Source organism: Osmia lignaria, chromosome 6 (assembly GCF_051020975.1).
Source record: "Osmia lignaria lignaria isolate PbOS001 chromosome 6, iyOsmLign1, whole genome shotgun sequence".
Lineage (NCBI taxonomy): Eukaryota > Metazoa > Arthropoda > Insecta > Hymenoptera > Megachilidae > Osmia > Osmia lignaria.
The window spans coordinates 10,172,507-10,185,047 of NC_135037.1; the positions used below are offsets into that span (position 1 = coordinate 10,172,507).

A 12,541-nucleotide genomic window follows, 5' to 3' on the forward strand; every position below is an offset into this window, starting at 1 on the left:
TGTGGAAGATTCGAGGCGAGAGGGTGATGGAAAGGAGAAAGAGCAAGAGAGAAAGGGGCAGGCGAGAGAAGAGAGATGTAGCGATTGGTTAAGCCGGTTGGAAAAGCCCGCCTGGCTGCTCAACCGGCCGGCACTTTGCTCAGTTCTCCACTGCGCTCCGAACGAACCGGAGCTTTCGCTAAACGAATTTCTCGAGAACCCCGCGACTACATCTTTCGATAGTATCGTAACGATCGATCGATCGATCGATTTTACGAATCCTCGACGACAAATCGCACTTTCTTCGACTCCAGTTCACTTTTCCATCAGACTATTATTTGGAATTGTTCGTTAACACACACCCCTACTGTCTTCGTTTCTTCGTTTCCTCGTCGTCGACATCGACGACCTGTGTTCCTTCGAGGACAAGAAGGAACGAAAGAGGCAATAGAAGAAGAAACTATGCCTATGGGCGAACACGCGTCGGTGTTTTCGGCTTGAGGACGATAGAAGAATCGAAGATTGCAGTTTACACGAAGAAGATATTGCTGAGAGGAAAAGAGGAATTTGCTTGAAATTACGGTGAGTTTTTCCACTTTTCTTTATTTCTACTATTACTTCGTCGGGTCGTATAAACTTCTACAGAAACGTGTTATCTGTATTATCGAGCATTCGAGGATGTATTTAATAGAGAATTTCAAATTAGAATGAAAGAAATGGTCAGATTATTTACATAATTACGACACTTTATTCTGGTACAATTTACACAAGCGAAAACTCGTTCTCACTAATGCTTTCCATTAACAAGAGGTCTGCACACCCGAAACTGTTGGCAGAGGATCGGATCGTTTCGGAGTTTGTGCTCGTAAAAGTAATTTACGATGTGTCGCGTTAATCCAAGTTGAACTTTTTGAATTTGGAATCATTCAAAAATTGTATTTAAAGAAAATTTGTTCTAATGAAAAGGGAATGAATTTTTTTTGAAATATAGTGCTGTAGTTTTCACTTATACTCGAAGGGGTAGCTTTCCATTACGGATACTTTTTAGTCTGTCTCGGTAATTTTCCAGCAAAAAATGTCACGGTTTACGTACGTCGTATGCGACACGACGAAATGCTGGCTCGCAAATTCGAAGAGTACGACACATCGTGAATGTAAAGTGTAGTACAGACTCCTGCGGAATGTCATTTATCGGTCATTCAAATCGAAAGGCTCGGTTTCACGATTTGCGGTCTTGTTTGCTCGTGCATATCCTTAATTGCCTCGGTTTGCGGACCTATCGATTGCTCGCGTTAACACGATCTTGAATTCAGAACGCGAAACCGCCTCTTGATTGGCATTAATCGCTTAGGCACGTGCGCCCGATGTTGATCTCGATTTACCCGAAAAACAGAAGGAACCCGAAGAATATCGACGCGTTTCTATTGAAAAGCGAACGTGAAAAAACAGTTCGAAACGCGGTACCTTAAAAAATATCGAATTATCGTTTTATTCTTTTTCAACGGCATAGAGAATCGGGTGTCGACGTCGAAGCAAAGGTTTCTTTCACGTTTGAATACGAATCGCGACACGAGCCGTGACATCCAGTTGGCAAGCTTTTACTGAAATCAGCTCTTTCATGCGGATCAGCCTAAACGTCGTCACGGATAACGTATATAGAAACTATTCGAACTAGGTCGCCACCTTTTTTCCTTCGTACCGCAACAATGCTCTGTTCCTATCCAATCCGGCAAACTCTTGGCCCGCAGGAAATTGCATCTGTTTTATTGGCATTCTGCTCGTGTGCCAAAGTTTCCTTTCCGCTCTGTTCCCTTGTACCGTCTTCCTCCAGCGAAACTGATCGTTTCGATGGTGCGCAAGAAAACGAGAGTTTTCCTAGTAAAACACATTTTACACTGTCTTCAAACTCAATAATGATTAAACATTCTATGGAGAAATTTATAACAGCGTGATCCTCCTTGTTAATTGGTTTTCCGCATGAAAGTCTATTTAAATGATGTCGGTCTGTAGGGTGTCGAGTATGATACGTTTAGCGAAACTCGGTCGAAGATTTTATCGAAACTTTAATATCCTCATCGAACACGTAGTGGAGTTTTTCGATCGATGCATCAAAAGTTGGCAAACTGCTTAATCTCACCGTCGAAACGTAGTCGGTTCGGTATTCTTTCGATACATACATAAGCCCATACGTACATACGTGTGTACACATAGGCGTACACAGTTGCCGGTTTAATGTACGGTGTCCCATAAGGTTCATATATCTCTCTTTACAACCAGGAAACGAGTATGGTCCCTTCGCAACGAGGCACATTCATAAATCCAAAGGGAAGCCGACCTGGCTGGAAAAACATACTTGTTCCACCGACCTGCTCGCGTATTTTCTGCACCACAATTTTACCTTTTTCACTGTACGAAACGAACAAACTTACCTACCACAAACGAGAATTCTTAATCGCCTCGATGTAGTTGGAATTATATCGGAAAGGATAGAAACCCCGCTCGACGTTTCACGAATCTTTCCTTACTTTTCAACGATTCAATTTCCTGCCAGCGAAATCCTTTGTATCGTCAATTTTTCAACTCTTTATCCTTCTACAGAGCCATCAATTTCGTCGAATCTTTAGTGACAGCAGCTGTTCAAACGACTCGCTACTCGGCAGATGAAAATCGTGGCTCTTAATATTTTTATTAAACTTGAAAAGTGGTAATAATTTTGCTTTTAATGAACAGTCGCAGTCGATTCGATGCAATTCTGAATTTCCTGACCAGTTGGTCTATCTACTCGTTGCATTTTTTTCGAATTCTCTGCGAACGCTTGTTATCTGTTGGAGCAATTAGCGAATACGTTGTCGCGAAGCAATTATCGGTGACACGCGAGTCCAGCTCGAGAATGAATTCGAATGTTTCGCGAGATTCGGTAAATATGTATTGTAGTTGGTCAAAGGGTCATCCGGTGTATCGGTCGATATTCGCGAGCATGCTGGAAACGAGTTGAACAGGGCAAGCGCATCGACAAAAATGTCGAGAATTGTTTGTTGTTTGTAACGCGGGTTGCCTTTCGGTTGCCTCGTTAGTCCCAAGAGAAACTTGGGAAGAGAAATAGCCGTGGAAAGCTCTGGGACGTGTCCAATTCGAACGTAAAATTTCGTAATTTCCTTTCCTTTCGGCTCGACTCGGCTCTCGGTAGAATCAATCGCGTTCGAAACAGAAAAATTCTCTTTGCGTCTGGTTTATTTGATTATTCGTAAACTGTCGCGACGAATGGATCGTACGGAACGTGTACCGTACCATTAATCATTTCGATGGTAACGCGTTTCGCGAGACACGAACTTCGATGCCAAGAAAGAAGAACAATCTCTTAAGAATAGGCAGATTCGACTCGTGTTCGATGAAGTTGTATCGGTCAAATTTCAAGCAAGTATAAAGTATCGAGAGAAAAAGAGAAGAGAAGAGAGTAATTGGGAGGAAGGAGTATCGTACGTTCGTATGTTCCCGAGGCATACATCTCTGTCTCGTTGTCGTAATTTATTTGATGGGATTGATGCCGCTCACGGGAGCCCATAACTTTCGTCATTTCTCCAATCAGGTGGAAGACCACCTAGAAAAGAACCAGAGAAATTCACGTCGATGTAAGGAGCGAACACATGTAAATCGTGTGACCCCTATCCAGGACACGAATCGAACGGAAGTACAGGAAATCTTTGCAAATTCTACAAAATTACGACACTTTCTTATTTCGCACACGCCAAATTATTGTTGCTCCTTTCGAATGAGAATATTCTACGACGATCGAACGGGTGAAACGACGACAAGTCGAGAGTTGATGTCTAAGATCGTATTGTCCGTGGATCGGTGAATTTTTCTCGTTTTCGCGAGCCAGCTTGATGAAAAAAAAAAAACGAAAATTCGTGAGATTGCATGTCTGTACGCCACCAAACGACGTACAATTTCGCACGAGTATCTCGGGAAGCAGAAGAAGCAGCCACGATGAAAATTTCATCGCACGCGAGAAAAGGAGCGGTAGCGAGACCGACCGGCCTGCATACGTAATACACCTTCTTAGCTAATATAGGCCGGTTTGGTTTTGGGGCCAGGCAATTCCCTGATGCGACGCGACGCGACGTCTCGTTAAAATCTCCTTCTTCTCCGTTTCTAGATTACAACTATTTTCGCTTTCATACAGACGACAATGATAAAGAATAACGAGAAGAAATGGCAATTTTCGCATATTTCCATAAGGTCAAGATTCGCTTCTACCATAAATCCATGGTTGTACAATACTTGTTCATACGACGATCCATTTGGACAGTGATGCAAACGCGCGCGCACCAGGTGATTTCGCAGGCGTTTACACGCGCGTTCACAGGCGCACGATAACCTTGTGTGGTCCACGGAAGAGAGAGATAAAGTGAAACTGTGATGGGGCCACGCTGTCTCGCGATCCAACCTCGATCTCAGGGCCGTCCACGCCACACCGTTTCTTCCCGCTCCGGTTTTCATCTTCTTTTCCCTTCCCTTCCCTTCCCTTACCTTACCTTACCTTACCTTACCTTACCTTACTTTACCTTACCTTACCTTACCTTACCTTACCTTACCTTACCTTACCTTACCTTACCTTACCTTACCTTACCTTACCTCACCTTACCTTTTTTCTCATCTGCCCATCTCTTAAATAAAAGTTCGCTTAATTCGCTTACATTATACTTTAATATACCTTAATATCTTGATAGCAAGGTTTTACGAATCGCGAGCTGGTGGTTCCATGGTCTCAATTCCCACGCCGTTTTGTCTCGATCGTCGAAACGCAGCCGACAAGAAAAGTAATTAGGGCCAACGATTCCCACAATTTCGTGCTTTACGTTGCGCGGAATGAGACGGAACTTGTACAGGTACAATTTTCGAGGTACCGATCATCATGCGTGTACGGTGAGGCAACCGTTCTTAATATGTACAGTCTTTACTGCGTGCCTTCTTCCCATACCGTTCAATTCGATTCGACCCGACTTGCCGCATTACGTTTCGTATCGTTTTATCAAAGCGCTGTTTCCTGTACGTCCTATACCGAACCGTGAATTTCAACCTGTATTTTCAACTCATTCGCAACTTTGTTCCTGACAGTTGTACGATTTTTAATAAAAAAAAGCACGGATGATTCGGCTTGCTTCGATCCGATCGAAGTTCGCGATTATCATCGGGCTGTTTCGTTTTAACCGCGACAGCGTTCTCGACCCCGATTGAAATCGAGTTCCCGATTCGGAATCAAACGATCGAGAACAAGCGATCTACGAGCGAGCGTGCCGGCAATAACTTTCTAACGATGTAAACGGTAATTATATATTGTGCGTGGCCAGTCGATGAGAAGAGATACGCGCGGGCTCTTCCCCTGCATTCGCTGTTCGTTTTTTTTTCTTTTTCTTTCTTACAACCTCGTTTCGTCTGGGTCGACAGACATTCGAGAAAAATTGATTTCCACACGGATAAATCGAATTTTATTCGTACGAGCGATCAGGTCGATCGAGGACAAATTACTTGTAGGAATTCGTGGAAAGTTGTTGAATTCTAGAGAGGATCGATTACGCGGTGCATTAATTGCTCGGCGAACATTCCGCTTAGCCGATCGTGATGGCACAAGGTAGCTAGCAGAGGCATCTCCGTGTCTTGTCTACTTTCTCCGGTCTTTCCGTTTTCCTTCTATATCCCTCAGGCGTTCGATACGCTCGCGTCCATAAATTATAGTTAAACAAAGAGATACCGAATGAACGGAAACACGCGGAAGGAGAAGAGGTCGTGGAAATTGGCATGAACTTTCAATCGCGACCTGTAAGGAATTCAGCGATCGCGTCGCGACGTTACTCTTTGGAAAATCTCGACGTGGATTCGATTAGGGGGCGTTCGATTGCAGCTTCGATCTTCAAGGTCGAATCACGTCGAATCTGAAGGCGGCATCGCAGAAAGCGGCATTCTTTGCTCGCTCGTCTCTGCCGACCACGTTCTTTCTTTGGGAATCTTACTCCAGAGAGAGAGGAGATCGGCGCCCGAAGCATCGTCTACCGTTACCACGTGTCTCCTCTTTCTTTCTCTCTTCACCTGGTCTCTCTCTCTCTCTCACCCCTTCTCTCGATACACCGCGATCGCACGTGCAAATACGATGGAAACCGCTTCCAGCAGGCTTTCCGAAAGCCATGGTTTCGATCGGCAAACATCCCTCGGCACGACCTACTTTCAACCTTCCAGGTTCGAACCTCGCACTTTACCGAAGGTACCGTCGACCTATGACCTTGAACTCGAATCGACGATGATCGAGAAGCAACCTGAAAAGAGCGCGTTACTTTTCTTCGAGGATCCCCGAAACGCGTCTTGCTGGAGAACGCGAGAGGAAGAGGAAAAGGATTCGAAGGAATTCTCCTAATTCAGTTTCGTTAGGAGACTGTTATCGGTAAATAGAAATCGGGAAGCAGGTGTGGAACTGTGAACGATTCGCTGGTTGACCGGTGAACCGTTGAGCGTTGGCAAAGCGATTTGCACGTGTCTCGGGTGAAAGTATAGATATTCCAAAGCATCGCTCTACGCTTTTCGAGTCGAATTTACAGACACCAAGTTTGCGCACCGGTTCCACCGACCAGTCTCCCCCTTTCCCCTCCTCGTTTACGGAATATATTTTAATAACTTTGATGCAAACGCGAAAGCAACAGAATCCTCCTGTCCGGTGGAACTGGCGTTGTAAAGCGACGATCAAGGGTTCCTCGGTCGGTCGTAGTTTGCAAAACGCTGAGTCGATAATCCGATTAATATAATCGTTTTTCTGTTGCTCTTGCCGATACATACCAACAAACGTGCCTATAATTTCTTATCTGTGCTCGCCTATGTCGTTGACAGCAGCAATTATACCGCTTATTTATAGGCAGCAAGTCACGCCTAAGATAAATATCAAGGTTTTCTTGATTAATGACAACGACGTTGCTCTCTTTACTAATCTTGTACGGACGCGTAAATATAGCTGATAGAATCGGTTTTCACTTTCTTCCGGAACGATAACAACCTCTTAAACGCTAATCAGAAACTCCCGTTTATCTCAGATCTTGTCGAACTGGAGCGTTCAAAGAGGGGTGTGCGCGAGTTCGCAGATCTAGCACCCCAACCTAAGACAACGCGGAGCCAGGATAATTTCCTCGACTGATCTGCCCACTTTCTCGATACTCTCGATTCACGCAGGATACGCGCGCGTACTCTCGTTATCGATTGTATCGGGAAGGATGAAAGGTATGGAGAGCGAGCGAAACGGTTTCTCGTGGGTGAGAGAGAAGGCGAGAAAGAGGGAGAGAAGGATGCGGTGTGGTGGATGTCTCGATCGTGGGAACGTAATTCGTGGTTCGATACGAGCGGGTCGCAACCCGCTTCGAATTATCGGACGCTTTAAGAATTCTTCTGGTACTCGTTACCTCGCTTAATATAGTCCTATTTTATTTTTCCTGTTTCAGACGATGCCCAGAAGATCGATGGATCTGTGCAAGTGGTTGTTTCTGGCGGGATTGCTGTGTTCTTCATCCTGCCAAAGCGTTCCGTCCACTTTTGAGAACAGGACCGGTGAGTGAACGATTTCGTCGCGCTTGTTGTTAGATACGGCAAGAAACATTGTTGTAACACGAGGTGAGCTCGTTTAGTTGAAGTTTAGCGTTAGATTGCTTTGCGACAGACTTTGCGGATGCTTCGATCGTCGTATTGCAGGAAGCTGCGGAAAGAGATTCGAATTGGCACGATCGCTCCAGCTCGAAGCCAAACACGCTGTTTCCGCGATGTTCCGAATTTCCGAGATTTTCTATGAAACGTTTCGTAGAAATGAAAAATATCCATCCCGGTAATTAAGATGTCATCAATGCAACTTTAAACGACGACGGATTGTCAACAATAAATCTGGGACGCGGAAGGCATTCGTTGGCTAGCGCGAACTGTAAGCTCTTAACCTTAATGAATCTTTGCTGCTCGTTTGCGAATGGAACAGTGTCGTCGGAAACAATCAGCTGTTTGTACTCTCGTACGTTTTCAATCTTCAAAACGTTCATCCTCTCGCGGACAATGTTACCCGAGAACAACGAAATGCAGTCCATCGAAGCCGTTCGTCGAAGTTGACGAACGAGAAGAATTCGTAGCAACTGTTGGCGAGATTACTGGTGTCATCATCTCCGTCGACCTCGCGTGAAACGCGCGTTTCTGTAAAACGTGTCGGATACAATCCGCGAAACTTTGGAGGTCGTGCATCTAGCCGTGTATTATGCGTAAATGGGACGAGAAACACAACCGGCAGGTGGAAAAAGAAGGAGAGAGAAGGAGAATGTGTACGAGCATCGTAACCGTGTTCATCTCCGCGTACTTATGCTTCCATGCTTTGGATGCGCATACACGCGCGTGCGCAATTGTACAAGTGCGCGTGCGCAATTGTGCAAGCGCGCAAGCGTGCCGCGACGCAAGACGCGAGCCAAGTAGTGGCGCCTATCGGGCTACGGGACTATGGGGTTATGGGCCTACGGGCCCACGGCTCGTTTCGCCCCTCGTAGGACACTCGTAGATCCCGTTGATTCGTTGATCAAACATTTATCCATTTCCGAGTGTCGGTCAGTTATCTCGACAAGTCCAATTTTCTAAATTTCTATTATAAATGTATCTGCATTTGTCGATTTCGATAATTGTGATTAACGCGCGTCGAATAGACCAAGTTTCGATGGCAAATAGAGTGGAGTACGCTTACGAGGAAGTTTACGGATAATGGCTCTCGAGAGCTCGCGTTTTCTCCTTGCATTATCGAGTCGTTCGACGCGACGTTTCTATCTCTACGAGTGTCATTAATGTGCTCGCACGTCGAACACAGCTGCGTACAAAATGCGCCAAGATGCGTTACGATCAACGGACAACGAACAGGAGAAATCTTGCGATATAATCGACGATAATTCTTCGATTTCGTTTGATAATAAATTGGAATTGGAATTTAAACATCAGTGACGAATCGATGAAATCGTCGACCGTCTGATAGAAGTAAATCTGTTTTTGTTCGCAGGTCAAGCGGAGAGTAAACCGCGCGTCTTTTCACCCCGCATGGATTACGACGAGTGGACGCCGCTGGGTCGTGGCGACCCCTTGAAAAACAATCCGACCTTCGACTACGTGCCTCCGGTTCTCGATAGGGTTCAATATTGGCTGGATTCTCACACCACCGAACCATCCGCGAAACGAGACATTCTCGTTCTGGGAGTAACCGCGAAGAAGACCAGTCCGAAGATCCCGGATCAATTTCTAAAGTTCGTCGACGGACCGAAATTCACCAGGTCGAATCAGGAGGTTTCGAACACGTACAGAAACGAGTTTACCGGCAGCACCGGCGCGGAACCTCCGAAAGTAGTACGAACAACGAATTTCAGAAACGGACCGATCGACTATAGAAACCAGAACCGAATTCAATCGATACCGGCCAGCTATTATCCAAGTCCGTTCTACAATCAAAAGTCGAAACCGTACACGATGATGTTACCGCCCCCGTTGACGCAAAAGGACAAGATCGTCAGCTTCGTCGAACCTACTCAACAGTTTAGCACCCAAACGGAAGAGGGACCGGTGTCTCTCCAAGGATCACAGTTTTACGCGGTTAATCCTGCGAACGTTTACAATCAACAGCAACAACAACCGGCTAAAAACGCGTCCAAGCCTCCGAACAAAGGCCTGCTGATCTCGCAGGTTGAAACCATCAAGAGCGTATACGCTCCTTCATCTCCGCAGCCTACAAAGTCGAGATACGAAAGCGCGACGACAGCTTCGGTCTCCTTCGAAAAATCAAACTTGATTTATCAATCGACTCAAACGTTATCGGGTGGGTGGCCAGGTAGCAACGCTCCCTTATCGACGCCTACCACTTCCGATACCAGTCAATCCACTTGGCAGACTCCGGATTATTCTCGCGACCAGTACGAAGTCGATCACCACGTAGCCGCCTCGTCGAATCACGAGGTGGTAGTCGAACAGAACGCCAATATAATCGTCGACGGAGACAGCAATGAGAACGAGGAGGTAGTTGTGGGTCAAAAGGAACTCGGTTCGACGAATAAAGCGTCCTCGACTATGGTAAATTCCTCTTCCTCCTCCACCTCCTTTGTCTCTGATAACGACAAGAAGAACACGGAAGAGGAAACGGCAACTGGTCAATCTTTCGAGAAAATGCACATCGTTCTCGCGAATTCTTCCGCAAGCTTGAACGAGGAAGGGCAGACGGTGAACGAAGGACCGGTAGCTGTGGTGATGCCGACCAATTACTCGGATAAAAAGGTGAACGATACCCGTCAAAGTTCCGAAGCAACCGCGTCTACTTGGAGCGTTCCAGAAAATATGACCAACGTGAATGCAGAATCCACGAGTGGGACTTGGATGAAAATCGAGTCTCATCCTGTTAGAAATTCGGTAACCGGAACCTCGATTTTGCCTGATGATTCTCAAGCAGCCGTCCTGCCGAACAGAATGATGCCTTCTCATCAACAACATTTTCAACCGACGATGGCTCCGTTCCCTCCCAGACACCCCCCTATCGATACTTTATCCGTGTTTGCTCCTCCGCAAGCTCCTCTCTCCTTGAGGATGCACACTCATCAGCCCAGACCTAATCACGGGACGATGCAGTTTCTCGGTAGCATGCGTCCAAATGTTCCTTTCCGGCTGCCAGGATCGGTGCCGATGTTTCCACCGATGACTCACATGCACGCGCCCCCCATTAAATCGACGACCAATCACATGGTGCCCCCGTCGATGGCTATAGATCATAGATTACCCCAGACGCAAGATTTCTCAGCGATGATGGCCAACTCGCCGCTACCGCCGTCATCGCCGGCTACGTCGCTGGGAGCGGAGGATCATTCGTTCGACGATCATCGATCTCGTATGCCAGACTCGACGACGATTGTCGTTACGCCCACTCCCTTCTTGCCAACTCTTTCTTCGATCGGGAATTCGCTGTTTACGGTGGACGAACAGACTCGAGGACCGGAAACGACGTTGGGCAACGATGAGAAAGAGTCGTCGATCGCGTCTTCCGTTCCTCTTTCGAGTCGTCCTTCGACGACATTTTCCTCCCAAACCACCACCGTGCCGAGCCTCACTACCGATCCCATCTTCTCGCATTACAAGCAACCAGTCAAACCCATTCGAGGACCGATGTATCTAATCATTCAGGGCCACTCCAAGGTAAAAACGTACAAACCAATGGTGAGCAAGCACAGCGTACCGGTGGAGATGAACGAAGTGACCGAGAGACAACTGTCAAAGTTCGAGCAGTTCATCGAGGAAAATACGAAGAGGGGAAACGCAAACGCGATAATAACGGAAAAAAAGAAAGCGGAGGAAAAAGCGCGGGCAGAGAAGATCGCGCGCGTTCGTGAGAACACTTTGATGAGTCTGGTGGAGAGCGGATTGGATAGTTTTACCGTGTCGCCTTCCGCTTCCGCAACGGAAGACGAGCATCAGGCGAACGCTGTGACTACCATTCAGATCGATGGGAATTAATCGCTGTTCGCGATGAAATCGAGCATAGACGTACGCGTCACCTTCGTGGCCACAAACTCTGTATCGTTTCGTTGAAATTTCTCGTTATGTTATGTTTTTCGCGTTATTTATTGTCTAAATCGTGATCCTGCCACGATTTCGTTCTTCGCAAGAAGAAACGCGCCAATTTCTAATGTGCCAGTACACACATATTCATACGCATACGCATGCACGCATTCAAACGTACAGACGAATGTACATCGACACAAGGGTTTCAATTGACGGGTAAAAAGACCAGCTATAATGTTGAAAATATTTTCGGTGAACCAAATTAGCGGTCCCTGGACTGAACACGCGTAAATTTATACATTCGTATATTCGTGTACGTAGGCGTACATGTAAGTACGTCAAAGTATCGAGGGGGTTATCAGCTGCTGTGAGGTGACAGTGTCACGGACGGTCGTTATCGTCGTCGGTGGATCTTTTCTTTCGCTAAATCATAAACGACAAGGATGTTTACCGACTCGCAATCAGCACAGCACGCGGATAAAAGAACTTAGGATCGTATTTATCGTAGTAATTTAATGCTCGTTCCGATCAATGTATTTATAACGTCGTCGTATCGCGACAAATTACGCGAGAAATTGTCTCTTGCGCGTGTACTCTCGATTTTACGCAGACGCGTTTGGTGCAACCAGCTACAACGTTCGATGATGGTTGTTTCGAATTTTTGGGAATAGGTAAAGCGATCTGCGAACGTTCGACTCCACGATGGAGGTGGATTTGTTACAAATATGTAAGATGCTTGGACGAACGAAACGCTCGACGCGATTCACCTTGTATTATTAACGCTAGTCTCACGTTTGTAGGTTGCTAACATCGAATTTGTTTGTTAGCTACCGACCGTGTCCGCGTCAGCTTAATCTACATCCGTTGCGTCTCTACGTTAACCCTTTTCTTCCGTTTCCCGACGCGACGCGATGTGAAAGATAATCGAGAGCGTCGACTATTTACGTATACGTGTTATAGGTGTGAACTATGTTACGTA

At 46.2% G+C, this 12,541-nt stretch overlaps 1 protein-coding gene across 1 annotated transcript; it reads left to right on the forward strand.

Moving 5' to 3' along the window:
• The first annotated feature begins 128 nt into the window (after positions 1-128).
• Positions 129-12,118, forward strand: LOC117607638 (uncharacterized). The gene is made up of 3 exons (XM_034331575.2): positions 129-561; positions 7,458-7,563; positions 9,029-12,118. The coding sequence occupies exons 2-3, from the start codon at positions 7,461-7,463 to the stop codon at positions 11,512-11,514; spliced, it is 2,589 nt and encodes an 862-aa protein (XP_034187466.2). The 5' UTR covers positions 129-561; positions 7,458-7,460; the 3' UTR covers positions 11,515-12,118.
• Positions 12,119-12,541: the final 423 nt, after the last annotated feature.

Bases quoted from the DNA above. Each gene is read 5' to 3' on its own strand.
- LOC117607638 (XM_034331575.2), top strand. From the start codon at position 7,461: ATGCCCAGAAGATCGATGGATCTGTGCAAGTGGTTGTTTCTGGCGGGA. The intron at 7,564-9,028 runs GTGAGTGAACGA...TTTTGTTCGCAG, and splicing joins CACTTTTGAGAACAGGACCG to GTCAAGCGGAGAGTAAACCG.